We start from the raw sequence: 27,679 nt of genomic DNA, 5'->3' as shown, positions 1-27,679 counted from the left end.
ATCGAATGGTCATACCCGGTTTCATTTTGATCATTCAACTAATTTTTTTAGTTTTACTCATCCTCCAACTCTCTCACATATGTCAAATTGGTCATTTCGTTAAATTCCATCAATTTGAGGTATACAATTATCAATTTAGTTGACTTTTTGAGAGGTAAATTAGACAGACTTGACGTAAAGGATAAACGCTGCAATGCAAGACCTATTGGAAAACACCTATTTTTGAAGTTGAAAGATGAAAATACAACTCGGACTATATTTCAGAAACCATAGCTACAATTTAACCTATATATCACAAGGCATTTGTCCATTTGACTTCTTTAAAAATTTCTCTTTCCTTGGCTTTCCCTCTCTTTTTTCTCCAAAAGAAATTGCTAATGTTGTAAAGAAGAAACATGTGGAGCCCACATTTATGGGGCCCACAAAGAAAATTAAGCAAAGTATTTGGCTGCACACTCACGGATGTGTATTGTAGAAACACGGGTGCCATTTAACATGTCTATAAATAGAGAAAGAAGAAGAGAGAAAGAGAAGAGGAAAAGAAGAAGAGAGAAAGAGATAGGAAACGGGGAGAAGAAAAGGAAAGGAGGAAAGAGAGAAGAAAAGGAAAGAAGGAAAGAGAGAAGAAAGAGAAAGGAGGAAGAGAAGGAAGAAATAGGGTGAGTGAGCAGAGAGAAAATTCAGTGAGCCTCACATATTGTAAACTCTAAAGTTGTAGCCCTATTATTTTACATAGTGGAAAAGTTACTACTGCTGCTCTCCGGGGATGTAGGCATAGCCGAACCTCGCTAAATACTGTGTCTCATCTACTTTACGTGCAGCTCAATATTCGCACGTATTCCAGATTATTTTATAACAGCTAAGGGCTCGTTTGGTACATCGTATTAGACTCTGGATATGAGTAAATAGTCTATGTCAGGTGTTTGGTGTCAACTTGTATTATTTAATTACCCGACTATTTTATACGGGTTGGGCTTTTAATACTCTCCTTACCTAACTAACTAATACAACCCACACACCCCGGTTTAGATAATACACGCTTAATTATAAGGCTAGGGAAAAAGAACACGAGTTCTACAAAAAAAATCAGATGCTCTTTTCATCTTCTTCTCCCTAGGGTTGTTCTCTACTATCTTCTCCACATGTTATTTTCTTCACTCTTCTCCAGGTATCCATCACTCACTTTCTCTCTTTTTTCATACTCTCTCCAATATGCTTTATATATTTCAAATTTTTAGTAGAAATTAGGTTATGAATTTTTTTTTTTTGGTACTTTTTTTAATCGAATGTTTTTTTTGTATGTGATATAGTGATTCGACGTTGTGGGAATATTTAGATTGTTGGTATTAAACAGAGTATTGCCAGTTTTCATCCAAAAACAAACAACTGTGCTAGTATTGGTAGTTTAGTTGAATACATACATACCTGACGACTAGAAGAGCAAAATTATAAAATTAAAAATGTATGAAACTGAATTCTAAGAACCATTTTTTTTTCTTTGTCAATTGTTATTAGAAAAGCAAAGATGGACTTGTCTATTAATGACCAAATTAAGGCACTACGGCTAATTTTGGAGAAAGCAAATGATAAAAAAAATATTCCTGACAGTGGATGGTGCTATGAGAAAAGCATTTGTTTTTCTCTTACTTGAGGCGAGGGAGTTGTGATTCACTCTTTGATGTAGTTTGGTTTATGAACAACTTTCTCTTTTGCTCTTATTACCTTAATATGTGATCACTTTGAATTATACATTATTTGATACTGTTTTTATTAACGTATGCGAGTATGTTGGAATTTTTATGAGATACTACAATTATGATAATGGGTTATATGAAAAAAAATCTTGGCAAAAACAATTGAAAAACAAATATTGTCATATGAATCTTACCAAAAAAAATTTGTGTCATTTGAATCTCAATTTCCATTAAAATTATCAAAAAAAATTTTATATTTTTTTTATTTATAAATAGTCTGATATGATGTTATCTGAAACATCACCAAACACAGTATAACTTAGTCAAATTATTTATCCGGAACAGCACCAAACGCCTTATAATATTATGGATAAATAGTCAGTACTCTCCGAAATAAATTAATACTATCCGACGAAAATTAGTCAGTACAGTCCGACGTACCAAACGAGCCCTAAAAGATTTACCTCAAATATCTGGACTTAACTCCGGTCCACTTTCGACCTAAAAAACACTCCGGTCCACTGAAATAGTTGAGCCTAGACAATTGAATATTATTGGGTTACCTGCGCAAGCAACAATGTTTGGGCTACCCGTGTAAAAAAAGGCCGATACTTTCGGCCTCAGAGTTTTGACCCAATTTCTACAAAGGCCCCTACTCGGAGCCCCGGATGCCAGAGCAAACAAAGCCTTGGTTATTTCTTGGGGAGGAAGAAGAAGAATACTAGAATAGGGAGCTGAGAGCTGAGTAGGCGGCAAAAGGCGTAAACTTTGTCAAGCATCTGAACCAAGAGAGAGCAAGCGAAACTGGGTAAGGCCCGTATTCTTGTATGATTGTCATTTCAATTAGTTTGTGCGATGGGGCTGCTTACATTGTCTCAATTTCGACCAAGTTCATTTTTAATTTGCGTCTTGTGATTATTATTAATTTTAATGTTTATTGCATCTGATTTGTGATTTTTCAGTATTTCACATATGTATGCTACCCAATTGATGCTATTTGGCTTTGTTGGATTGTAGAAAACCTTGAGCTGTTGGAATTTTTAACTGTGTTCATATTTGGATTTCTGGGTTTCCCTTGTTTCATCTTATATAAATTGAATACCATTATCTCAGAAGAAAAAAATGATAAAATTTAATACCATTATTTCACAAACGTTCACAGTTATTATCAAAGATGTCTAGGAGATATGATAGCCGTACAACCATCTTTTCCCCTGAGGGTCGTCTCTACCAAGTTGAGTATGCAATGGAGGCCATTGGAAATGCGGGTACTGCAATTGGGATTTTGTCAAAAGATGGGGTTATCTTAGTTGGTGAGAAGAAAGTCACATCCAAACTCCTCCACTCCACAACTTCCACTGAGAAAATGTACAAGATGTTAAGAACTAGAACTTTGAAAGCTAAAGAGTGCGAAAGTCTGAGTGAATGTTCTATCATTCATTGACTCCAAAGACTGGCATAAATAGTCGTACAGGGAACAAGTAATCAGAAAATTAAGCAACAAAATATCTCACGTCTAACAACCCTAGACTATTGGGATTCTCCTAAAGATCAGGTCAAACACTAACCATGTTTCCTGGTAAATAGGGATTATTAGCAGAAGCAAATTAACTAAATAAATCAAATAACAATAATGAATAAATATCCAACACAAGATTTATGATCATGTTGCTTGTGCTGTGGCTGGCATAATGTCTGATGCCAACATCCTGATAAACACTTCTAGGGTCCAGGCTCAGCGCTATATGTTTGCGTACCAAGAACCAATGCCCGTTGAGCAGCTTGTTCAATCTCTTTGTGATACTAAGCAGGGCTACACACAGTTTGGTGGTCTCCGGCCCTTTGGTGTTTCATTTTTGTTTGCGGGTTGGGGACAAGAATTTCGGTTTTCAACTTTACTTGAGTGACCCTAGTGGAAACTATGCTGGCTGGAAGGCTGCAGTGATTGGTGCGAACAACCAAGCGGCTCAATCGATGCTTAAACAGGATTACAAGGATGATATGACGAGGGAAGAGGGAGGTCAGCTAGCACTGTGTTGGTGGTCCTAGCACAAAGTCTGGCACTCATCTCAGAGGATTCTAATATGAGAAAATCATGGACATATATATGTAGTGTAGGACTGTGTGCTTGCGTGCGGGCTGCGTATGTTTACGAAATGTTCTCTTTTTGACATGTCAGAAGTTGAAAAGAGAGGGAAATGATTAATGTGCTTGTGTTACTACTGACCAATGCTAGGGAAAGGCTTTGTGGTAATAATTCATTTGAGCATCGGTATGTGATGTGAGTGAGAGTTGATAGTTTAGATAGTAAAAGCATTTCTTCATTTGGTTTAGATGTCTTATGTTGGTTATTAGGGAAAGAGGGGATAATCATTGGTTTAGAAGCTCTGTGAGCATTTCGTTGAAGAATGGTTTCACTATTTATTCCTGGAACCAAAGATCACCCCTGCATTTTCAGCTCTCCATAGGGAACTGCATTTATGGTTTGAATTCCTCGATCCTCTACTGCATTTGTAAATTTTTATGAACGGTTTTGAGAAGGATAAAACCATGCATGCATATATTTTCCTAAATTTGTTTAGGGTTATGTTGGTAGACTTCAAGAAAATAAAGCCCAATATATATTCCCACGCACGTAGGACCCGAGCCATTTGGAGGCCCAACCCACCTTAACATCTCAAATTTTCTGGCTTCACATTTTACCCCTTTGCACTTATGGTCCTAGATTAGATTCCTCCCTTCCCAATATCATTCGTATAAAAAATAAATAAAAAAAACAAAAAAAACCCATAGCATAACATGCAAGCTTTGTCTCGAGCTCTTTTACCCCAAAAAGTAGCCTTAAAAAACCAACTTAAAATCCTAACTTAGTAGTGATGGTAGCTAGATATTCCTTGAGTTCCAATTCATTCCTTCATTATATTGGACATGCGGCATGCTCATTTTGCAGCCTTTTACAAAATTGCACTGGACCTACCCACACTGCTTGAGAAAGATCCACCAAAACATTTTCTCTAAAGCAGTGGACCATCCATAATCCATTGGTGGGTCGTCAACTTTTATATACACACCCACGTAAAGCTGCCTAAGCTCAACTTCCTTCAAAACTTTCTTTTTTCTTTCTTTTTGGTCCAAGAATTCTATAGTGAGGGCCTTGTATATAACTTTTACGTGATGTCTTATCTCTTAATTGTTGAATAAAATTAATTAATTTAATTCAACAATTAAAGATAGAATCTCATCTAAGGGCCATATATAAAGCCCTCATTATAGAATGACTCTATTTTGGTAATACTTGTCTCATGGTACTCACTTAAATGCCCAATATGAACTTTTGATACAAGCGATAATTTATTCTAAATTAATCTAATTTACAAAGACATTGATTCAAACTTAAGTGCAAGAGAACGGATTCACTGCCATTACCAACTGATCTAACTCAGCCTAACCTACATCTACAAAATGCCCAATATAAATTAAATTAGTGAGGAGTGGGAGAATCTTTCCCGCAGTGGCGTCACGAAGTTTCCATCTGAGCTGTCTATGGATCTCTATATATGCATCATGGTGCCTAATTTAATGGCAATAAACAATGTGTTATATATATGCTAATGTATTTTATGGGTAAAATTAGAATATTGTACGTGCATAGTTTGACCACTGTTGGGGTGAATATTGATGTTTGCCCACACCTCTCCCCATGTGCATCTAAAGACATCCCATTAACTAATAGCTAAGTTGGGAAGCAGTGATCGGTGTAGCAGCTAGACTCTGGTCTTTTTCTTCTTCTTGTTTTTTTTTTTTTTTTCATCAACTTTTTGTCTGCATTAAGTTTAGGTCATTCACTAACTGTCAGTAAACAAGTCTACCAGGTGTGTGGATTAGTGCTAAGTGCTTGGTTTTGCTAGCTCTAATCACTAATTAACTTACATTTTTATGTATATTGGTTGGGAAATGGGAAGAAAAGAGTTTGCTCTTTGAAGCATGAAGTGGCCCAAGTGGGTCTTTTTCTTTTAGATCCATCTGCTCTGCATGCTCTAAAAGAACAAAATGGTGCAGGCAGCAAAGATTCAAACCTGAATTTACAAGAGAACAGAGCATGGTCAATGGTCATGGTGGGTGAACTTTCTCTGCTTTTCATTACTATGATTCCATCAATCTCTTAATTGCAAAAACGTTTCTTAATTTTTTAAGTAATAATGCTAAAAAAAGGTTGACAGCAAAGCCAAGCCTAACACTTAAGTAGTAGTACTTTTAGTCTAAGTTGTCCAACCAATTAACCAACCCCTAAGTCCTAACCACCAAAAGTGGCGAAGAGTGATCCTAGAGGACATATTTTATGCACCTCAAAAGTTGCCCAACTCAGAGGACCACTATTCTCAGTTTAATTCGAGGGGTAAAACACTCAAATTATACACATTGATTTCGCTTGAAAATAATCACACATACGAGTAAGTGATTTTCAATCGTTGATGAAATTCGAACCGCACATGCATTAACAATTGAGAGGTACGACTGTCTCAAGCAATGGAGTGAGATTCATCCACACTGTGTGCAAGTAAGGTTCTACAGGTGTGAAAGATGTAGTCAGTGGTAATTATTGTAGCGAGTAAATGAAGTAACTAGCGCTCTTATAATAAGTCCAAGAAAGGTGACTCAAATAAATGGGTTGGGCCATAACGCCATTACGCAAGGCAACGGTTACATCCATCATCACTTCATACCCCATTCTTACGGTTTACATGAAACCGCACCAATTTTGACTTCCTCTCTCTCTCTCGTGGTTTTTTGGTCATGGCGGCCAAACAACATGCACACTCCTCACTCCCACTTCCACTTCTTCTTCTCCTCCTCCTCCTTCTCAATCTCACTCCACCGTCGCATCAACAACAAAACCAGAAAATCAGCACCGTCGATCTCCACGCCCTCACCGCCATCAAGAACTCCCTCACCGATGTCCCCTTCCGAGGTGCCACAGCATTCTTCTCCACCTGGGACTTCGCCGCACCAGATCCCTGCTCCACCTTCTCCGGCGTCACCTGCACCTCCGGCCGAGTCACCACCCTCACTCTCGGCACTGGCCTCTCCGACTCGCCCGGCCTCGCCGGGTCGCTCCCTCCCTCCCTCGCCGACCTCACCGAGTTGACTCAGCTCATCCTCTTCCCCGGAATCGTCACAGGTCCAATCCCGTTCCAACTCGGCCGACTCGCCAACCTCCGAGTCATCTCGTTAACCAACAACCGCCTCACCGGTCCGATTCCCCAGACCATCTCTCTCCTCTCCAACCTCCACACCCTCGACCTCAGCTACAACCGGCTCACCGGGTCAATCCCCTCGGGTCTGACCCGTTTACCGGCTCTGAAAGTCCTCATCCTCGCCTCCAACTCCCTCTCCGGCGAGCTGCCGCACGACGTGTTGTCTCAACTCCTTCACCTGGACTTAAAACGCAACAAGCTCACCGGTCCCTTACCGCCCTCTCTCCCGACGACGCTCCGTTACTTGTCGTTCTCGGAAAACGAAATGTCGGGTCCCATCGGCTCCCTCTTCGACTCGCTCGCCGATGTAGTCCACCTCGATCTCGGCATGAACCGTCTCAGTGGACCCCTCCCTCAAACTCTGTTCCGTACCACACTCCAGTCGCTGCTGTTGCAACGGAACAATCTCTCCGGGTGGGTCCCGCCCGTGGAGTCCCAGCCCCCATCCTACGGCGAGGGCTCGATCGTGGATTTGAGCCACAACTCCATAACGGGTGAGCTGTCGCCGATCCTGGCGGGGGTGGAGAGCTTGTTTTTGAATAACAACCGTCTGATTGGGAACGTACCGAGGGAGTACGTTAAGAGCGTGTACGTGGGCACCACCAGAACATTGTATTTACAGCACAATTACTTATCCGGGTTCCATGTTGAGCCGGGGTCGATGTTGCCCGATACGGTGTCGTTGTGCTTGAGTTACAACTGCATGGTGCCCCAGGTGGGGATGGAGGCGTGCCCGGCCAGTGCGGGAACGGAGCTGTCGAGGCCGGCGTCGCAGTGTTCGGTGTTCACTTACGGCTAGGATCAATCACTTGATACACATTGGTGATTGATCGGCAATTAACATGATTAAGCGTATATTAGGGAAGCTTGTCCTACATAACATTATTAGTTTTTATTTTCCATATAGGGTTTTATTTTGAACGTTTGTTTTGATTTGTGTTCATATTTGTTTGCGTAAACCTGTAAGGGAAGTGTCCCATGACAGACATACGTGTTAATAGTAAAAGAAAATTTACATTTCTTGTTGTATATTTTTGTTTCTATATATATATTTTTAATTATATATGATTAGCTGATCATATAATCAACTCATTACCATCAATTGTAACACGATACAATTTGAATTTTTTATTTTTTTTCTTCTTTTGTTTTCAAAGTTATAATAGAGAGAGTTGCATGCGTGAATGTATTTGCCTAAGTGAACTCTCAAATGTCGATAGTAATGAGATCCATAATTTGAATCCACATAAATCTAATGCTTGACGCACACTGTCTTATAGCATTCCTCTGATTTTTATAATGCGATGTGCTATGTGTTGAGCGAAAGATATGAGATTACACAAATTATCTTTTTTTATTTTATTTATATGCAAATGATAGTTTAAATTAATCTAATTTATCTATATATATAAAGCAAAAGGCAGAGAATGGTGAAACATTCAAAATACCAGAAAATACCCTTGGTTAATGCAAATATTAAGAATTGAAATTATTAATTAAATGAGGATAATATGGTAAATTCACAATTTTTCGTATTAAAAAAATTAAAATTAAAAGAAAATTCAGATAATGGATCATATTTTTATGGAACACAAATATCCATTATCTTTTTTAATTCTAAAATAAATTTAAATTTTTTTTAAAAAAAACCTCTCGCATGCGCAGAAGCGCGTGCAGAGAGGCTAGTAAAAATAAAACTCAAACTTGAGCGTAAAAAAGCAGATTTACTACCTGACCAACTCACCTACGTCTACTTACACAAATTATTTACTAGATGTCATGTACATACACGATTGCTGTGATAAAAACACCTGACAAATCAAGAGGGTGTCTGTAGTGATTTCCCTTCCGTTCCGTTGAGATTTGGAATCATGCAAGGAAGGGGCAAATATTAATGGGGCCATAGCCCGAGGCAAATATTAATGGGGCCAAAGCCCCGTTCGTAAATGTTTGTCGTGAGAGGTGTGAATAAGATGTAGCCAAAACATAGTGAAATGATTGAAGTTTGTCACGCACCAAACGATCGCAGCATGCAGCTTGGTGGTCCACATTGTGCACACTGTCTCCTTTGACTGTGGGGATCAAAGACAACCAAAACCCGTTTCATCTTATGAGCAAAAAATGAAGTTTACCCAAGAGCCAAGCCACCACCTAGAGCCAATAGTCACGAGTGGACGAGGACAACGGTCTTTCTTTTGATTTCGTATCATCAATATATTTAGGTTAAGAGTATGCTAAGATCAGTCGCCTATATGTGTAAATGATTTCTAATCATTGATTATTAAGAGACTCACATTAGATCACCCGCGGACGTGGGCGGTTAATCTTAGTGAAATCCTACAAGTTAATGCTTGTGCTCAATTGCTCTAGGGGCCACAAGAAAGACGGAGCCAAGGAACATGATGAGCAACTGTGTCATGAAAGCTACAAAACCATAGGGTTTCCATTATACAGCGACAAGTGAAGGCTCATTCACATCAGCAGATGATAGCTGTGAAGGCAAGCCAAGTGAATGTACCATGATGTTTAGAAACCGTAGGGTCCATTTTTGATGGTGAAGGTACCAAGCTAATCACAGATACAACCCGTATGCAGGTTTTACCCAAAAAATATATCACAAAAAGGGAAGGAAAAAAACACTTCCAAAAACCCACAAGTAGGTAAAGAAATCATGAGAACACAAAACAAAGTTTATTTTGATTTGGAACAGATTATTCATCTGAACTGCAGTTAGTATCTGAACAGCCCCAGTCAAAAGTAGTACAAAAACGAAGTAAAGAGTTGGGCCAAATTCCCAGCCTGAGGCATTCTAGTAACTCGGAGAGAATATGGGGCACTACATCTCTGCCAATAATTTAAAGAACCTGGAAATCTCTCATGTGTTTACAATAACTGAGTTCTGTCAATTGTCAGCATATCCTTGCAGAACGGCGTTGAGCCGTTGCATTTCGAAGTGAGGTTTCATAGAGTTTTGCACAAATTGTTGCGGTACTAATGCCAGACGGAGTAGGGGCAGCAACTTCTGGCGCTCAAATGTGCTCACATTTGATCTCCTGTATAGCATTTGTTCGTCTCTCACTCTCTCCTGGCTAGAAGTCTACTCTTTCTCACTTGAATAATATTTATCATCTTGAATCAGTTTAACCTCTGAATCATAGCTATCCATCCATTTTCTCCTCCATTTCAGCTCAGTTGGACATTCCATCCCTGTTACAGAATTTATACGTTAGAAAAAAGAAAAAAGAAAATCATAATAATTATCACACTGAAACAGTCAGACCTTGAAACCAAGCACATGGCATGAGAAGCACCAACTGCAACAGACAGCACATTGTGGGGTCCCAATCCATCATCCTCCATTAAGAACTTGACTTCAACAGGGGATGGTTGTATCTCTGGAAGCCCAGGAACTCCTAATTGAGAATCTTTGGTGTTTCCCCACATATACAACTTTCCTTTATCTGTTACGGAACAAAAGGCGGGGGCATTCAATTTCAAATCGGAAATGCATGAAAATATGAAGTAAGCTAGTTTGAACCAGGTCCGAACATCAGCCTAACCATGTTCTTGAATTATGCAACCAAGAATTATCGATGCTCTTAATCCGATGTCCTTTAAGTCTTCAGTTGTTTCCAGAATATTCTAAATTAATCCTTTCTTTTGGTCTCAGTTTCAATCCCCAACACTACCAACGCATAGCAAACCAAATGAAAAGGCATGGCCGAATACAAATCTTCTATTGGATGAATAAATCGTTAAAGAAAAAATCAACATGTGTGTCAACTACAGGAGCACATTACTCACTGTAAAGAGACACCCTGGTGGAATGTAATTAGAGGCTGCACAGCATTTACACATTTGAGCGACGTAACAAAATATTTTTAAGACCTAATAGATTACAGTATCTGAGAACACAAGAATCATCTGACCTGTTATAGCTGCTGAAGATGAACCTCCACAAGCAATATAGATGACACGCTCGTCAGTTAAAGCCTCAACAACTGTAGGTGTTTTCTGACTTTGGATAGAAGAGTTGCCCAACTGACCATGCCCACCATGTCCCCATGAAAGCACTTTACCTTCATCTAAAAAAATTAAACATCAAGAAAGAAAGGCCATACATAAGACTTAACCTTTCAAGAAATAAAGACAGCAAGTGCTGTTGCTGCAATCATGAGACACGGCTGTCACATTACCAGTTAACGCAAGAGAATGATATCCACCACTTTCTATCTGAATGATACGGACACCTACAAGACTAGGAACTGGTTTTGGTTGCCAACCACCAACCTTATTGCCTCTTCCAAGCTCATAGTTAGAGTTTGCTGAGTAAACACCAAGAAAACACGATAATTAGCTTCACAAAAGTGGAGCAATTAGAAGTCAGTCAAAGTCAAAGATGACAATAACATCAAGAGCCAATTAGATAACCCCTTACTGAAGAGTAACAAGAATGCTACTCATTATAGAAGTACCAATGACTTTATGATCTCTAAAATAAACTAAATACCACCCCCTTATGACAATCTCCATTTGTCAAATCTGCAAATTGAAATTCATTTGCACAAGCTCATTGACTAATGAAGCAAATATCTGGGAGAACATTTGAAAACTATAACACCATTTCTTACAATAATTTAATAACACTTATTTGGCATTGGAATTATGTTGTTACAGTATATTAGGTCAATCCATGCTTTTTGTTGTTGTTGTTTTTTTTTTTGGGGGGGGGGGGGAGGGGTGGTGGTGGTTTATAAATAACTCTTTTATAACAAGTTTTCCACATGAGATGTGACAACCTTACCTCCCCAATTCCAAAGTTCCCCATCTTCTGTCAGTACCATTGTGAAAAACCCTCCACAAGAAACAGCAGCCGCAGGCACAGGTAATGCTTTTACTTTGGAGGGTATGCTTAGTCCACCACCCTCATTTGGGCCCCGATTAGGACCAAGTCCCAATCTACCATCCCCTTCATCTCGACCCCAAGTATAAAGTTCTCCTACATGCTACATCCAATGAGTAATACCCAGATATCTAATGACAAATCAAACACGTAAACATAAATCTTCATCCCGGAAACAACAATAAATGCTTAAAGCCAGAAAGGAGTAAGAAACCGAAAAAGCATGTCATCTGCAACATACTTCCACTACTAGTTTAAGTTATTCCTATCCTCTTGGTTAGAGTCCATTAATTTGTTGCACCCAGACAGTACCACTTTACTCCAATGAAAGATCCCAGTAACAAACCTGATTTCGTGATTGCAGCAGTATGTGTCCCACTAGTTGAAATATGATGTATTTTCCCACTCCATGAGCCTTCCACCAATCTAGGGAACAATTCTCTAGTATAAACAGAATGTCCAAGTGCACCAAAACCACCATAACCCCTGCAAGCTTCATGTTTAACGACAACCATGAAGTTATCCAACCAAAAGCATGAATCAATAGAGCAATATGGTCAATGAACATAAAAGATTTGCAGTGGACATGAAAACAATAATTATATCAAATGGATAGAAGAAGCGGACTGTGGTAAAATTGATGTGGGTTGGAGAGTTAAAATAGCAAATCGGTCTTTCAACACATGACAAGCAAATGTAATTGGGCCAGTTCTTCCTCAAACACCACCTTGAATTGCACATAGTCGAGACTAGAAACTATTACCCTTGATACAAACTTTACAAGCTATGGACGGAATCTGCTCATTGCAACCATATTGCTATTCTTCTTCCAAGAAGAAAAAAGCATAAATGTTTGTGCAGATAAAAAAACCAAAACAAGAGAACCCAACTATTGCAATCAACAAAATGTAATGCGACTCAACATGTGATGAAATGCAAGAAATGCCTAGTCTTTACTATTGTACTGACCAAGTATAGACCTGGCCGAGGGAGGTGAGCGCAACAGAATGCAATCCACCAAGCGCTACGAAGCGAACCGAATCCAAATGCGGGTTCAAAGTGGGCAGAAACAGAGAATTCTCATGTCCAAACCCAAGTCGACCGCCATCGCCTTTACCCCAAATCCAGAGCTTTTCATCCACCAACAGCGACGAGTGGAAAAGCCCACAAGAAATACCCACCTCTACAACACTGCCATGGGCATTGTTCTTTGTTTCTGAGCAATTGGGTATTTGAATTCGGCCTTGGGTTGGTGAAAGGGTGAAGGATGAGGCGGGAACGACGAGGTTGGCGACAGGGGTTGGGTAGAGACGAAGTTCTTCGATTCCTCCGCCGAGTTGGCCCGAGGCGCCTCTGCCCCATGAGAGGAGTTGGAGGGTTGTGGTGGGGACGTCGTCGTTTTGGGTGGCGGCGGCAGCTGGTTCGTAAAGGGTGGGGAGTTTGGAGGTGGTGGTGGAGAAGGGTGAGGATGTGAGGTGGCGATTGAGGTAAGTGAAAGAGCGGTGGCGAAGAGAGAGATAGGCACTCATGTTCACTGCTTTGCTTCGATCAGGAATCAGAAAAATGGAGAGAGGGGGAGTGAAGGAGGCTGCTTTTGATTTGGAGTTTTTTATTTTTATTTTATTTTAAGTTATTTATTTATTTATTTTAATTTGCAGGGTTTTAGAAAAAGGGTTTAACAACACTCATTTGGGTACTTATTATTGGAAAGAGAATAGCTTGTTGGTGAGTTGATTGAACTGTGAAATTTTCTCCCACTATACATGTTCTATGAAAAAAAAACAAATTCTCTATCATAAAAAAATATGTATATTTCTCTGGATTGTTTGTTTGTTTGTTTTTTTTAAAGCACAAATGATAGTAAACTATAAGGGAGATGATTTTTCATACGCTCAATCAAGATGTTATGGGTTTCAAACATGAAATTTTTAGCCTGCAAGTTAAGACTCTTTTATACTTGGCTAGGCCCTGTTGGCACTATTGGATTGTTTTTTATTGGGGAACCAACTAACAAAAGAAAAAGAGCATGCTCTGTAATTCATATTCATTCAACCTGAATGACAGACAGACATACAGTCTTTTAAGCCTACAAGCTTCTTCATATTTGGTTGGGCATGCATTCTAAGTCATGTATCTATTGCTCAGCGAAGGAGCATATTCTTGAATTGTGGTATCCTACACTTTCAACTCTTGAACATTCTCAGTATCGTGTGAGTTACATAGATAACTGCTCGTACACATTTCGTGGGCGAAAGGCAAACCAGAAAGGGAGAAGAAGCTATTTTGAGCATTGCCAATGCCATATCTGAGCAAGCTGCTTAGATCAAATAAAAGGTTGATTAGTAGAAAGTTGTAACTTGATAAAACACTGCTTGGGCACATTAAAAACTACAACGCATAAGGAGGAACTTATGGTAAGACCCAACTCATAATTGAGTCACTTCTTATAATAGTTCTTGAGGTGTCACAAAGCACTTTCCTCTTCTTAAAAGAAAAAAAAACAAAGAAGAAGAAAGTAAGTAGTGATATATCAGGAACACAGAAATATCCCCCAAATGGATACTGTTCCTTTATGTTGTGATATATCTGAACCAATCTTCAATAATTGATGTTCTTTTCTTCTATAAGAAATGTGATCCCAATTATCAAAATCAATTTAGTTCTGGTAAGGGAAAATTATTGGTGCAATGTTTGAACTTGAATGGTTAATCTCTACAAATTTTCAAGTGTCCCTTCATATAAGTAAAGAATATTAGAACCATCCTCCAATCGCGGGTTTTCGTTTCTTCTACAAAATGTTTGGAAAAGTCACACTACAAAATGTTTGGAAAAGTCACAATAATCAAATGATGTTGTATGTGGAAATGAAAGATTGGTGAGTGTTGAAATCAATCAGAAGGACAAAGAGAAAGTCATGTATGATGTTGAGTATGTAAGTGAGATTAAGACTGATGCTGATGCTGACCACAAAAATAAATTAAGTAGATTAATTGGTAGAAAGTTGTAACTTGATAAAACTTCTTAGGAGTTCTGGAAACACAGAATTATCTGTAGCAGATAATTTTCTTCCTTAAATTCCCCCAAATTGGTATAAAATGGGGTCATGGTGAAAACAACATGCTAAATGAAAATGGAAATGCAAACGGAAGAGCAGGACGACAGGGCGAAAGGAGGAAGCAGTAAGAGGGAGGTGTCAAAACCTTACATTCTTTGTATATTTGCTAACATCTGCTTTGCTGGGTTCCCTGTTGTCATTAAGGTCTCTTTAGACAAAGGCATGAGCTGTTATGTGCTTGTGGTTTATGGCCATGCTTTTGGAACGCTAGCAACTGCTCTTCTTGCACTTCTTTTTGAGAGGTCTATTAGTTTTCATTCTTCTTATAACTCATGGTCCTAAGATTCTAAAGTCCAAAGCTCTTTCTTTATTTGTTGCCTTGTTAGAAGTTTGCAACACAACTCTTCTAATTACTTCCATTTGATTTCATCCATAGCCTGCATAAAAATATGGCACCCCCTCCAATATGAACAGTATCCTCTGTCGTCTGATTAACCATAACCTATCTCGTGCAGGAAAAATGAGAGCAAAATCAGTGTTCCGATAATTCGAAATGTCTTCTTCTTGGGCCTGCTGGGGTGAGTAAATTGTTAACCTCTTAACAAGTCATCCCCAACTAATGTTGGACAATTATCAGACAAATGAAAATTGATATTAATTTTCTGCATCTTCCTGTGTAATTCAGAGGAGTGTTGGGAAGAACATTGAATTACATGGGACTGGAATACACTTCACCAGCTATTGCAGCTGCTATGAGCAACCTTATTCCATGTATTACCTTTATCATAGCAGTTGTGTGCAGGTATGAAATATATTTGGTCAATATGTCCAATCACCATTGCATTTGAGCATACCTTTGCACTGAAAATAAAAAGGAACTCACAGCATTATTGCATTCTGATTTAAGGATTTACACTATGATATGTACTCAGGATGGAAAAATTTGACATTACAAAGCTTGGTACCCAAGCCAAGATTGGGGGAACTCTTATCTCCTTTGCCGGTGCAGCACTGATGACGCTATACAAGGGAATTGCTGTGATTTCAATGCACACTCAAGCCTCCCATCAATCTGCTACTTCCAAATCATCCGTAGACAGAGACTGGATAAAGGGCTCCCTTTTTCTTCTTGTTTCATATATTTCCTCATCAGCATTCTACATCTTACAGGTGCTTCACACATATTCTACCACTACAACCAAAAACAAAGTGTCACAGGAACAACTTTCCGTTAGCATGGCAGTTACTTACAATACTCATACATTTGATTGATGCAGACAATAACAATCGAAATGTATCCTGCACCTATTACTCTTACATCGATAACGTGCTTATCGGGGACTCTACTCACGGCGATCATGGCAGCAATTCTAGATCATGAAGCATCCTCTTGGAAGCTGTCATGGGACAGTACACTTCTTGCTCCTTTGTACAGTGTAAGAATCTGAAGAGGTCTTCAACTGTCAAATGGTAAAGATTCTCTGCTCATGGAAGTTTGATGAGGTGAAATTTTTGCAGGGAGTTTTGATTTTTGGAATCACCATTTATGTGCAAACATTAGTTGTAAAAACAAGAGGCCCAGTTTTCATGACAGCATTTAGACCACTATCCACAATTGTTGCAGCTATAATGGGGCTATTCGTTTTAAGAGAAGCTATATACTTGGGAAGGTATGAAATTTTTATTTTTATTTTATTCACTTACTTGGAATTCTGGGTTGCTATCAATTTAAAATATATTTTATTATTTGTGAACATTTTCAGTATTTTAGGAGCTTCCTTGATTATTGTTGGTTTGTCTACAACTCTCTGGGGAGAGAACAAAGAGAAAGAGAAGAACCCATTGAAGGATGCTATATCTCAAGAAGTTTGTGAGATCCAATTAGAAAATTAAAAAACAGCAGATGATATGTACTATTCAAGTTGTAATCTATGGAATGCCTTAAGTTTTCAGATGGCAAGAATATGAAACATCTTATATATATTTTTTAAGAAGTTTATGTGAAAAATTAATTTCAAAGTTGATTCAAACTGGAGACAATCTTGAGGCAATCCCATATAATACTCATCCGTCCCCTTACCTCACGAAAGACAAAAAAATAAAAATAAAGTATGCGGCATGCTTTTCTTTTCTTTTTATTTTAAATTTTTTTTAAAAAGAGTAATTTAGCCTTATAAAAAAATTAATTAAAAAAATAATAAATATAAATAAATAAAAACCTTCTTTACCTTTCTCTTCTTCTGTTGAGAGTGGGGCCCACATTGCGAACTGCTTAAACTCCCTAGAAAGTACCAGGCATACATTTGCCGCGTTCTGCAACATATTTACTAGGGGTGGGCATAAAAACTGATAAACTGATCAAACCGACCGAACCAAACCAAACCAAACCGAAAAATAAGGTTTTTTTGACCAAACCGAAAAAGTCAACGCTGGACCTGAACCGAACCGTTGACTTTGGTTCAGGCTTCGGGTCTAAAATTTTTTGAACCGTTGGACCTGAACCGAACCGACCATTATTTAATTATATATGCATTTGACACATGGCGTTGTCTCATTGGCTTAAATAAGAACTTTGGGTGGGTCTGCTTGCACTATATCAGAACCTCTCTCAAATTTTAATTTATTATTTTTTCACTAACCCTCTCAGACTCACTCTGTATCTATCTCTCACTCACTCACGAAACCCTACACTATTTCTCTCCCGATCTGAGACTAACCCTACCTCATCGGCCGCCATCTCTATCGCGCGCCCTCTCTGTCTCTCTGTCTCTCTCTCAACTCGTCTCTATCGCGCTCGCTCTCTCTCTCTCTCTCTCTCTCTCTTAGTCACATCTTTAAGTCTCTTAGAGACGCGAGACTCATTCTCTTTCTCCAAACCTAACCAAACATCAATCCAATATCATTGGTTTTTGGAGCGAATCCTTGTAAATTTTGGAGGGCTCTGGTTCATTCTAAGGTAATTTGTATGTATTTAGTTTGGATTCTTAGTTGTTTTCATTTTCCCTAATTTAGTAGATTATTAGGGTTTCGAAATTTTGGTATTCTGTTGAAATTAATGCAATTTTTTCTTAATTTTGCAGTTGTTGTGCTTAGTCTCTGTGGGTTTGGATTAATAGGCAAAATTGAAGGTATAAATATTTCTGTCTCAATCTCTGTGTGTGGCTTAAAAGGAATGGGAGAATTAGAATTATATATTTTTAAATCATCAGCTCCATATGGCTTTACTTTAGATGTATGGATTTTTGGTATTTTCTTTCTTTATGTGAATATGATCTGACCTTCAATTTTAATCTTCCTGTGTTCTGTTTGTTCTGCAGATTGTTGCGTTGCAGCTTTCTGGTAAGCACTCTTATACTATGACATTTTCATGTCAATGATTTCATTGTATACTCTGTTCAATTTTTCTGTACTCAGTGTTGTGAATTATCTAATTTGTTCTTTGTAACATGATCACAGTGGTCCGAATTGCCCCGAATTGTGTCTTTGCACTGAGGTATCGTATTAATATAATTGATTTCGATTATGAATAAAATTTATGAATAAATTGGCAATATGGTTTTCATCAATTTGAAAGATGAAATTCAGGCTTAGCTTTGCCCTTCTGCACTCTATTACTACATTTTCCTAGACGTAGACATACATGGAATTTAGTTTTGTTTATGTTTGGATGCTTTCTTCATTGTTTTCAGATTTAATTTCTGATTTTTTTATCTGTGTATTTTAGGTTCGATTGGTAGCCTTGAATCTGTTTCAATTTATTTAATTGAGTTGTCTTGAATCTGTATTTTTGGCATGAATCTACTTAACTTGTTGTTGATTAAATGCATTCATTCTTTTATTTGTTTTCTCCCTTTTTTCCTTATGTAGCATGTTTGTGTTAGTATCTTATTGATGAATGAATGCTAATATTTGGGTTAATTAGTTTTTTTTATTGAATAATTATTTATTGATTGAATGACTGGTCTATATTTGTTTTTCAAAGGTTTAGATTCTGTCATTTTGTGCAGAACTAATCATTTCCTGCTCTGATATTCTATAGTTGTGATATTTGATCAGGATGCAGGTTTGACACTTTGTCGAATTGGAACAATGATGATGGAGAAGCCATGGGAGCTGCAAAACATGTTTTGTTTGCAGCTCCCTTAACTGATACAAGTGAATATATTTGGTGCTTTACTTTTTTTTTTTTTTTTTTGGTCATGGGTTGTAAAATTTAATTTCGTAGTTTTATGATGATTGTGAAATTTAATTTGATAGTTTAGATACTTTAAAAAAAAAAAACAGGTTATAGTTGAATTTACATAATTTGGGCAAGGAAAACCTTTAATTGATGGGCTGCTTGAAAAACTGATATTGTTAAAAAAAAAAAAACAATATTGGGCTTTTGAAAAATTCAACAATATTGGGCTTTTAGAAAGAAAAAAAAAAATTGATTTTGGGCTCAACCCAGAACCGACCAAAAAACCAGAACCGAACCTTGTATGTTCGGGTTGGCCCAACTTCGGGTTTCATTTTTGACCCGATCCAACCCGAGAACCGCAGTCTTGGTCGGTTTGGCCCACGGGTCAGTCAAAATTTGACCCGACCCAAACCGTGCCCAGGCCTATTCACTGTAAAAACAAACTGTTTGTTTGGGGGGTTAACCGGGAGACGCAAAGAGAGACACTTTTGTCTTCAACTCTCTCTCTCTCTTTCTCTCAGAAACCCTAGGCTTCACCTCACAGGTATTTATACTATTTTTTTTTTTCAAATTTTGTTGTAAATGAAACCAACTGTTCCCTTCACTTCGTATGCTGCTTTCCCAATTGGGTTTCTTTAATTTCGTTGAATATTGAGAAGATATATAGTTTATGCATTTTGTTGGTGTAATTAAAGTTCAAAACTTTACACAAGAAGATAGATTATGGCAGAGAATGACGGTGACAGTTGCAGTGTTGAAGACGAAGAACACACCAATAACAACAACAATGGTTGTGATAAGGAAGAGGAAGAACTCTCAGTTCCCAGAGGTGGGCCCATCTTCGTTCCCAATCTGGTGGGCTCCCTCACCAGTGTCCCTTTGTTCCAGTCTTCTATTGTTCAAGAACTTCAGGTACTCTTGGTTGATGAGTTCTTGATAGTTCTGTTATTGCTTTGCTAATTTTTGATTGATTCATAAGTTTAAAGTTGTGCCGGGCTTATTTTGCAGGATTTAGAATTTGAAGTATCTTCAAGTTCATCCCAAGTCTTAGACGAAGATATTTCGTAAGCATTTTTACTTTCCTTTGTCTTGGGTTTTGCATCTTGAATTTTAGCTGGTAGGTTTTGGTTCACAGTGGTATTGTTTGTTGTGCAGGGTGGATGAGCTCAAAATCTTGACTGAGGAAGAGTTGGTGGATATGGCTATCAAGGAAGCATTTAAGGTACACTCATACTTATACATAGGGTTTTTTTGTGATTTGAAGAAGCTCTGATAAATAATACAGCTGTGCTTGTGCTAACAAGTTACGGCTTTATCATGGGTTTGATTGTAGGACAATGAAGATTCCCCCAATCTTTCGCCTATTCCAGAAGAGCCTTCCGATGAAGGGTGAGTCATATTTATACATAAGCGAACAAATTTAACTGAATCTTTCATATGTCTTATTATAGTCTTCTTTTCTACTTTGACGAGTATTCTCTATCTGCTATGTATTTCCAAATTGTTTTTTATCCATTATTTGATTTTTATACGCCTAATTCAGTAGATCAAAGGATCACGAGGCATCAAATGACGAAGCCTGTAAAAAGAAATCAAGGAAGAGAAAACGAACGAAGGCAAAGAATCATGATCTAGAGGTGAGATATTGCCTTCTCCGTGTCTGCTAATGTATTTATCTGAATTGTTGGTACTTGGTATAGTACCTCGTTATATTAAGTCTGTATCTTCCTTCATTTTGAAAGCCTAGGCATCACACTGTTGAAAATTGGGTGGGTGCAAGAAATAGTAAAATTTGAATGAGAAGACCTATCTAGTTTAAAGGCTAATGTACCACCTAAGGGAATTTTTTAAGAGAATGAGGGTAAACTGAGAAAGTTAGCAAATTTTTCAAGGACCCCAGGTGCGCTGAGCAGAGACTTTTTGAAGCTCCCAAAAAGTTTCCCAACTGCATGCCTAGTAAGGGTCCTGCAATCTAGGATTCTTGTCGTTGCATTACATTTTTCATTGTCCTTGCTTATGTTCAAGTCATATCTTTGTTATCATGTTCACAACTTAATTGCTGCCACATTCCAGGAAACTTATATTGCAAAGGTGGAGCATGTTAGAAGAATCAAAGAGAAGCAAGATGAAGACAAAGCTGCTGTGACACTGCATTCGTTCAAGTTAGTAGAATGACTATGTAACTCACTCAATGAATTTTCTCACATCTTCAACTTATTGTTTTTCTTATGGTGATTCAGCCCTAGTTCGAAGGTCAATGATTGTGCCATTACATCCTCAAGGACAATTGATAGGATGAAACCCCTCAGATCTGCAAGTTCAGCAGTGAAGGTTTGCTTAAGAGTTGCCTATTGTGAATGTTTTCATGCAGTCATGTTCAATTTGCTGGCTCTGACTTCTCAGATGGTTGATAATATCTATGCTTTTTTTCCCCCTCTTATGCAAACAGGTAAAGTCATCCAACATTCAGGGCTACGTACCTGTGCACTATCCAGAAGTTGCTCTTTCCATTGAGGTTTACCATAATGCGCGAAAATGGGTGAAGGTATAGCATCTTCTTGCTTATGTCAAATAGAGTAGCTTTTGGTTTTGGTGTTTGTTTGCCAATTATATGGTTCCTACTAGTCAAGGTATCATGCTAGCATTTTTCGTGGGCTTCTGATTTGTAGGGTTAAAATATCTGATATGTCTCTATAATTGAGATGTGTGCAAGTGCAATTCTTCATTTTTAAAAAGCACACGCTTCATAGGATACAAACATTGACCACAAGCTCCAGAAACAAAGATATCCATGCTCGAACCTAGCTGGCTGAGGATGCTTTCATTCCTGAGTGGGAGCTTCTCTGTGGATTGGGATATTAATCTTTGTACAAATATGAAAGAAAGTCATGGTATGTGTAACTCTATACTGGGAAGTTCTCAGAGTTAAGCCTAAAGAACAACTGGATGTGTCTCTCCATTTTAATCTGGAGTTGGTTTGAGTTAGCTAGGTTCTTACAGGTAGGGTTTTAGGTCCCTTGTGGCTGAGTCACCTCCAATAAATTGGTAGTCCATTGCGAGTGGAGCAAGACCAAAAATTTCATCCAATAGACTTGTGATTTATATTTTCTTCATCAGACTTGTGTTCTCTGAGAATGTTCATCTTCTTCTTTAGTATTGTTTAGGGAAAAGATAGACCAGAAAAAAGTAGTTAGGTTTCCTTCCTTCTGTTACAGGATTTCTTTGCCTCTATGAGTCTGGGAAAAGATGAATTAAAAGCAATTTCAAGTCATTCATGTCTTATTTATGTAGCACTCTTTTTCATTACTCACATAATTCTTTCCTCAAGTTCCTGCCGTTATTGACGAAGTAAGATTGTTTGCAGAACCAAGAGTTCTTGGTCCTTGGACAACAAACCTTGACCGAACTGAGGGATAAGATCTACTGCTTAGCGGACCATGTGATGCAAAAGGCTAAGCAGCATGACCCTTCAGGATATTTCCTTATAGAAGTAAGAAATCTATCCATTTATTGTTTATTTTCATGATGAGGACGGAATTTGCACTGAAATCTAGCATATTGCTGATCCTATGTAGGATACATTGTGCAACGATTTGAGGGATCCCTCAGCAGTAGATTATAGTGAACCTATATTTGATTGGCTTAGAAATTCTAAAGACGAAGCTCTTAAAAAATGGGAATGGATTGCAGCTGGAGGATTGCAAACGAAGCAAAAAGCAGTTGTAGGTGATGTTACGGGCTCACAGTTGCCTCATTTCAGAGCCGTTGACATGCACAAGACGCAGTTTTGTGACTTGAAATTTCGACTTGGTGCTGGATATCTATATTGTCACCAGGTACAGATCTCTATTGCCATCTTTTCATGCCTTTCTGTAAGGGAAACATTATTTTGTGCTTTACAACGTATTTTTCTGTATGTGAGAATCTTGATAAACTTTTTATGCATCTCTGTTGACGGTTGTTGATGTCGATTTGGGGAAATGATTTGAAACAGGGAGACTGCAGACATACAATTGTAATTAGAGACATGAGATTGATTCATCCACAGGATGTACAAAACAGGGCAGCCTATCCGATACTCTTATTTCAACTGAAGCCACATATACGAAAATGTTATGTTTGTAAAATATTTAGAGCAACACAGGTGACTATAGATGACAAGTGGGCTCAGGAGAACCCCTGCTACTTCTGTGACAACTGCTATTACCTTCTTCACTACAAGGATGGTTGTTTGCTGTATGATGACTTTTCTGTACATGAGTATCGACATGATTAATCATTTTGTACGTAGAGAGTTTAGTTTCACCCATAACTGGAAGTGGTACAAACATATCTGAGTCATACCACCATTATGGAGTCAATACCTTCGCTTTGTATATGTTCGCTTTAACTACTTGAGTTACAAGTCTCTTGCGACTTGGAGTTTGCATATCATTCATCATACCACATCTAACTAGAGGGGCCTACGCTCCATGAAAAATTCTATGTCCATATAATACATATTTGAAGTTTTCTAGTTTAGGTTATAATGTAAGTATCTGTGCAAGATCTTTCTAATTAATTCATTCATTTATGCCCGTATTTTTACATCACTTGATTTGCAAGATCTTTCATTAAGCAACTTTTTGATTAACCATGCGATGCTTCACCAGACAATTGGAAATTAAAGCCTCCCTTGGATGATTCAATTCAAATTAAGTAAAAATATAAAGGTTTTATTGCCATTACCATTTTATTTCAAAGCTGCTAAAACTAGGACTAGAAATGAGAATGAAAACCCATCTCCTTTTGGAAATGTATATGGGTTTTTGTTTCTTTGATCAAAGAAATGTATATGGGTTTTAAAACCCATGAAAACGGAAAACCCACCCTTCTCATGTTCATGTGGATTTTCCCCTGTAGGATACATTGTGCTCTAACCAAACATGAGAAGAATCTCGTACTCATTTCCAAGCTTGTTTCCGTGCAGGGGAAAAAACGAAATCACCCGGTGCATGTATTAGATTATATTACAGGATATGAAGAAGTTGGGAAATCTTAATCGACTACAGATTCACTGGGCAAGAAGAGTTTCCAGTCTTACAAAAGATGACAATTCTAACATGATTCACAACTCACATCACCTTCAACATGTATTGGATTACTTTTCAACAAGATATCGACTGCTAACTTCTAGCCTCAACTATTGAAGAAAAAAATTGAAGGGAAGATGATAGAAGAAAGACGAGGAGTGGGGAAAAAGAAGTAAAAATCTCAAAATGATACAAACATACATTTAGAACATTATACCCACTCCTTTGGGTTGATGCAAGCATCTAACAGTTTCCATTCTTCACTTCCCTCTTCTGGTTTCTGCACAGCAAACAATAAGATTGCTCTCAATTATGAGTTCAAAACTTCAAGGCGCTCCATTTTTCAGTAGTACCAGAAATAAAGTATCGTACAGAGAAAACCAGTAAGCTTACATGGTCATATTCCCACCGAGCAGTCAGTGGAAGAGAGACAAGAATACTCTCAATTCGACCTCCCGTCTTTAGTCCAAAAGTTGTTCCACGATCATAAACCTTTTGTTTAAAAGAAAACGGAAATTAGGCCTCATTTGCATATTAATTGCTGATATGAATTTCACTAACATCTTCAGGGCTCTTCATACCAAATTGAATTCAACATAGCGCCCTCTTCGCAATTGCTGCCATGCCTTTTGCTGATCTGTAAATGGTAGATCCTTCCTTTTCTCTATAATTGGTATGTAAGCAGGGACCACAGAATTTGCACATTCTTCAACTCAACGGAAGTGCATGCAGGAAGTGGATGCAGTCACTCAACTAGTAGGAAATAATTAATGGAAAATACAACCGAAAAAAAAGAAAAGAAAAAAGAATCTATATTTCCAAGCAATACCAGTGGCAAAGGAAAGAAGCATCTCCTGATCATAGTCATTTAGATCATCAAAAAATATTCCTCCAAGCCCTCGCCTCTCATCTCGATGCTGCATACAGAAATGATATATGTACCATCAACACCATATTACAAATTTATAACACATAACAATTAAAAGGGTTTAGTAAGAAATATACCTTAATATAGAAATAATCATCACACCATTTCTTGAACCGAGGATAGAAGGTAGGATCAAATTTGTCGCAAGCACTTTTCTGGACCTACAGAAGAAGGCCAACACCACTATACAGTTAGTTAAAGCCACCGAATTTTTCAAAAGAAGTGGGACTTTAATCACAAAACACCATAAGGGATGTTGTCTGTTTTGTTTTACATACTTGATGAAAATGCTTAACATCCTCCTCAAAAATATAAGCAGGTGTCAAGTCAGTTCCGCCACCGAACCACCATTGCCTAGGTGCTCCAGGAACATCTGCATAAATGTGACGAATCAGGGTCCAAAGAGCTTTCTTATTCATAAATTATTTATACACGAGTGATATAAGGAAATGCAAACTTTCAAGCATGGGACAAGGGAAAAAGAAACTTATTAGTGATATGATATCTGCCTCATCTTCTCTACCACATCACTGACTGAACACTTTCCAGAAACTGACGAGAAGAAATATCTTATCCCTATAGTCAATCTTATTATTGTTTCTACTATCACAACTGCTAGTATTATTATCAGCATTGCAACTATCATTATTACTGATTGTTAATCAACCCATAAAGGGAAGTAATCAGAATCTCAACATATCATTTCTAGCATGTGAGCATAATCTAGTGCCCGTCAAATTATGTTTTCTGGGTTTAACAGTTTTCATCATAATAACACGTACACATTTATATCCAAATTTAACCTTTACCTTTCCCAATCTTTGATATCCTTGGTTTTGCATTATTCAACACAAGCATGACATAAAATGCTGAACTCATTTAGAGATCATCTACTTCATTAGTAATACCACCAAAGCTGGGTTCATGCCTGCCTACCTACCTACCTACAAACGCAACCTAACTAAGCAATGTGCAATCCACATTAAAGATATGAGAAATGATCACATTCATACCTTGCGGAGCATCCGTTTCGAAATACCGATAATTGAAATGCAAAGTAGGTGCAAAAGGGTTCTTTGGATGCAAAACCTGAAAACAATCACAACCAAACCGCAGGCCCATATATTATACAAACAAAATAAAAACCCAACATTTTCTTCTTTCTTTTTTCACAAAACGAGCAGAACTCACGAAATTACCGAGCTAATTCCGGAGGCGAAGAAAGGAACCGGGCCCGGCTTGTGATCAGCTGCGGCGGCACCCTTGGCAGCTCGGTATGCCTCGGGAGGCATAACGCCGTAGACAACAGAGACATTGACACCGGCCTTCTCCCAAACGGCGCCGTCTTGGAGGACCCTGCTGATGCCTCCACCGCCACCGGGCCTCGACCACACGTCCTCTTTAAAGGTGGCACCGCCGTCCGCGGCCTCAATGGCGGCGCAGACGGTGTCTTGGGCTTCTCTTATCATCTTCTCGAAGCGGGCCCGCACGGAGGACGACGAGGAGTTGGCGCGGAGGAAGGTGTCGGGCCGCTGGGCCTCCGGGGTTTCTTTCTCGATGACGGCGCATCGGACGGTGGAGGAGGGAACTGAGTGGAGGGAATGGTGACGTGGGTTGATTGCGAAGGAGTGTCTTTTGGGGAAGAAAGAAGGGAACTTTGGTTTTGGGGAGGGAGATGGAGAGAGGAGAGTGAAGGAAGATGAAGCTGAGAGAGTGGCTGGTGGTGGCATTGTGGGTTTTGTGAGGAAAAAAAATTTCAAGTACAAATCAAAGGCTGTGTCTTTCTCACAGAGGAATTGAGAGAGGGGAATATGAATTTGGGATAAGGTGCTCAGTCAAACCAAACCCAGATACACAGATTGTTCAAGCCCACTGTATTATCATCAAATTTTACTGTGGGGGCCTGGTCTTTTACTGTTGGTCAATTTTTAAGGTCAATTTTGGCACCAAAGTTGAGCCCTGCATTCCATACTTGCATAACATTACTTCACCCGGATCTTTTTCCTTTTTTTGACATAAAAACGAGTGTCCAAGTCCAAATGATAAACCAAAGAAGACCAACTACAATTCTTGTACAAAAAGCATGTTTTTTTTTTTTTTTTGTTCTTTATGTTATTATGAGTTCTTGACAGGACCGATCCAAATTCCGCTTTGGAATCCGAGTCAGACCCTGTGCGTGTCCGACATTTGGCAAATGTCGGGCACAAAAGACCTATTTGCCCTTCTATACAAAACACGATAAAATAACAAGGTTGACTTCTACCGAAAAACCGGCAGAGTTTCCCTTGTAACTGGCTCAATACCAAAACATTCACACATGCCAAACAAGTATACATATATACAACCAACTGCCAGCATATGTATATATACATTCCAAGAGATCAAACTCAATCTAGGGCAAAACATCAGAGCGACTGCTAAGAATTTACAAAAGAGTGAATCGTTGTACAAAATACAAATCCTACATCAAAGAAAGGCACGGAAGATGGGAAGTGGCCCGGTGATGGATTCATGTGCACGTCTACTGCCTGGGGGCGCAAAACAACAAGAAGGGTGAGTGGACCCAAAACAAAGCTTCGAAAATAATATATG

General features: G+C 38.5%; 5 protein-coding genes across 16 annotated transcripts; 3 read left to right on the top strand and 2 right to left on the bottom strand.

Moving 5' to 3' along the window:
* LOC18784032 (probable inactive leucine-rich repeat receptor kinase XIAO) lies at positions 6,230 to 7,978 on the top strand. The gene has a single exon (XM_007215182.2). It carries the CDS (start codon positions 6,489 to 6,491, stop codon positions 7,746 to 7,748), a length of 1,260 nt encoding a protein of 419 aa, XP_007215244.2. The 5' UTR covers positions 6,230 to 6,488; the 3' UTR covers positions 7,749 to 7,978.
* LOC18782891 (ultraviolet-B receptor UVR8) lies at positions 9,622 to 13,817 on the bottom strand. 2 transcript variants are annotated; one of them, XM_020558778.1, is made up of 7 exons: positions 12,822 to 13,817; positions 12,199 to 12,338; positions 11,754 to 11,948; positions 11,146 to 11,274; positions 10,879 to 11,034; positions 10,230 to 10,410; positions 9,622 to 10,156 (listed from the first exon to the last, which is right to left on the bottom strand). In XM_020558778.1, exons 1-7 carry the CDS (start codon positions 13,379 to 13,381, stop codon positions 10,138 to 10,140), a joined length of 1,380 nt encoding a protein of 459 aa, XP_020414367.1. In that variant the 5' UTR covers positions 13,382 to 13,817; the 3' UTR covers positions 9,622 to 10,137. The 2 variants fall into 2 exon arrangements, 1 of the variants encoding a protein (XP_020414367.1); XR_002270547.1 differs by lacking the exon at positions 9,622 to 10,156 and adding an exon at positions 10,510 to 10,634 and having other exon boundaries at positions 10,344 to 10,410.
* On the top strand, positions 14,983 to 17,058 carry LOC18783020 (WAT1-related protein At5g07050). Its single transcript, XM_007216182.2, has 7 exons — positions 14,983 to 15,209; positions 15,423 to 15,485; positions 15,593 to 15,709; positions 15,840 to 16,077; positions 16,185 to 16,343; positions 16,426 to 16,577; positions 16,671 to 17,058. The coding sequence occupies exons 1-7, from the start codon at positions 14,983 to 14,985 to the stop codon at positions 16,798 to 16,800; spliced, it is 1,086 nt and encodes a 361-aa protein (XP_007216244.2). The 3' UTR covers positions 16,801 to 17,058.
* LOC18784365 (snRNA-activating protein complex subunit) lies at positions 17,535 to 23,676 on the top strand. 11 transcript variants are annotated; one of them, XM_020559446.1, is made up of 16 exons: positions 17,535 to 17,863; positions 17,988 to 18,035; positions 18,225 to 18,246; positions 18,364 to 18,400; positions 18,964 to 19,631; positions 19,808 to 19,999; positions 20,096 to 20,151; positions 20,243 to 20,309; positions 20,421 to 20,476; positions 20,631 to 20,724; positions 21,161 to 21,249; positions 21,328 to 21,418; positions 21,537 to 21,632; positions 22,452 to 22,577; positions 22,663 to 22,923; positions 23,082 to 23,676. In XM_020559446.1, exons 6-16 carry the CDS (start codon positions 19,811 to 19,813, stop codon positions 23,361 to 23,363), a joined length of 1,407 nt encoding a protein of 468 aa, XP_020415035.1. In that variant the 5' UTR covers positions 17,535 to 17,863; positions 17,988 to 18,035; positions 18,225 to 18,246; positions 18,364 to 18,400; positions 18,964 to 19,631; positions 19,808 to 19,810; the 3' UTR covers positions 23,364 to 23,676. The 11 variants fall into 11 exon arrangements, with proteins under 11 accessions (XP_020415035.1, XP_020415038.1, XP_020415044.1 ...); XM_020559447.1 differs by having other exon boundaries at positions 17,536 to 17,863; positions 18,964 to 19,062; XM_020559449.1 differs by having other exon boundaries at positions 18,971 to 19,999.
* Positions 24,062 to 26,947, bottom strand: LOC18782304 (oxygen-dependent coproporphyrinogen-III oxidase, chloroplastic). Its single transcript, XM_007217672.2, has 8 exons — positions 26,287 to 26,947; positions 26,101 to 26,176; positions 25,366 to 25,460; positions 25,165 to 25,248; positions 24,989 to 25,076; positions 24,741 to 24,865; positions 24,553 to 24,651; positions 24,062 to 24,439 (listed from the first exon to the last, which is right to left on the bottom strand). Exons 1-8 carry the CDS (start codon positions 26,815 to 26,817, stop codon positions 24,371 to 24,373), a joined length of 1,167 nt encoding a protein of 388 aa, XP_007217734.1. The 5' UTR covers positions 26,818 to 26,947; the 3' UTR covers positions 24,062 to 24,370.

The sequence above is a fragment of the Prunus persica genome, chromosome G3, assembly GCF_000346465.2.
Source record: "Prunus persica cultivar Lovell chromosome G3, Prunus_persica_NCBIv2, whole genome shotgun sequence".
Lineage (NCBI taxonomy): Eukaryota > Viridiplantae > Streptophyta > Magnoliopsida > Rosales > Rosaceae > Prunus > Prunus persica.
Note: the sequence above shows the minus strand (reverse complement) of the source record. Positions and strands in the feature narration are given on the sequence as shown.

What these genes read in the sequence shown, in the direction of transcription:
- LOC18784032 (XM_007215182.2), top strand. Translation starts at nt 6,489, where the DNA reads ATGGCGGCCAAACAACATGCACACTCCTCACTCCCACTTCCACTTCTT.
- LOC18782891 (XM_020558778.1), bottom strand. Translation starts at nt 13,381, where the DNA reads ATGAGTGCCTATCTCTCTCTTCGCCACCGCTCTTTCACTTACCTCAAT. An exon ending in CTCGGCCAGGTCTATACTTG is followed by an intron (nt 12,339 to 12,821) that starts GTCAGTACAATA and finishes TGAAGCTTGCAG; the next exon opens with GGGTTATGGTGGTTTTGGTG. An exon ending in ATCTTCAGCAGCTATAACAG is followed by an intron (nt 10,411 to 10,878) that starts GTCAGATGATTC and finishes GTTCCGTAACAG; the next exon opens with ATAAAGGAAAGTTGTATATG.
- LOC18783020 (XM_007216182.2), top strand. Translation starts at nt 14,983, where the DNA reads ATGGAAATGCAAACGGAAGAGCAGGACGACAGGGCGAAAGGAGGAAGC. An exon ending in TTCTTCTTGGGCCTGCTGGG is followed by an intron (nt 15,486 to 15,592) that starts GTGAGTAAATTG and finishes TGTGTAATTCAG; the next exon opens with AGGAGTGTTGGGAAGAACAT. An exon ending in GAAGCTATATACTTGGGAAG is followed by an intron (nt 16,578 to 16,670) that starts GTATGAAATTTT and finishes GAACATTTTCAG; the next exon opens with TATTTTAGGAGCTTCCTTGA.
- LOC18784365 (XM_020559454.1), top strand. Translation starts at nt 19,811, where the DNA reads ATGGCAGAGAATGACGGTGACAGTTGCAGTGTTGAAGACGAAGAACAC. An exon ending in GTCTTAGACGAAGATATTTC is followed by an intron (nt 20,152 to 20,242) that starts GTAAGCATTTTT and finishes TTTGTTGTGCAG; the next exon opens with GGTGGATGAGCTCAAAATCT. An exon ending in CAGGATATTTCCTTATAGAA is followed by an intron (nt 22,578 to 22,662) that starts GTAAGAAATCTA and finishes GATCCTATGTAG; the next exon opens with GATACATTGTGCAACGATTT.
- LOC18782304 (XM_007217672.2), bottom strand. Translation starts at nt 26,817, where the DNA reads ATGCCACCACCAGCCACTCTCTCAGCTTCATCTTCCTTCACTCTCCTC. An exon ending in ATGATTATTTCTATATTAAG is followed by an intron (nt 25,077 to 25,164) that starts GTATATTTCTTA and finishes TTCTGTATGCAG; the next exon opens with CATCGAGATGAGAGGCGAGG. An exon ending in GCTATGTTGAATTCAATTTG is followed by an intron (nt 24,652 to 24,740) that starts GTATGAAGAGCC and finishes TTTAAACAAAAG; the next exon opens with GTTTATGATCGTGGAACAAC.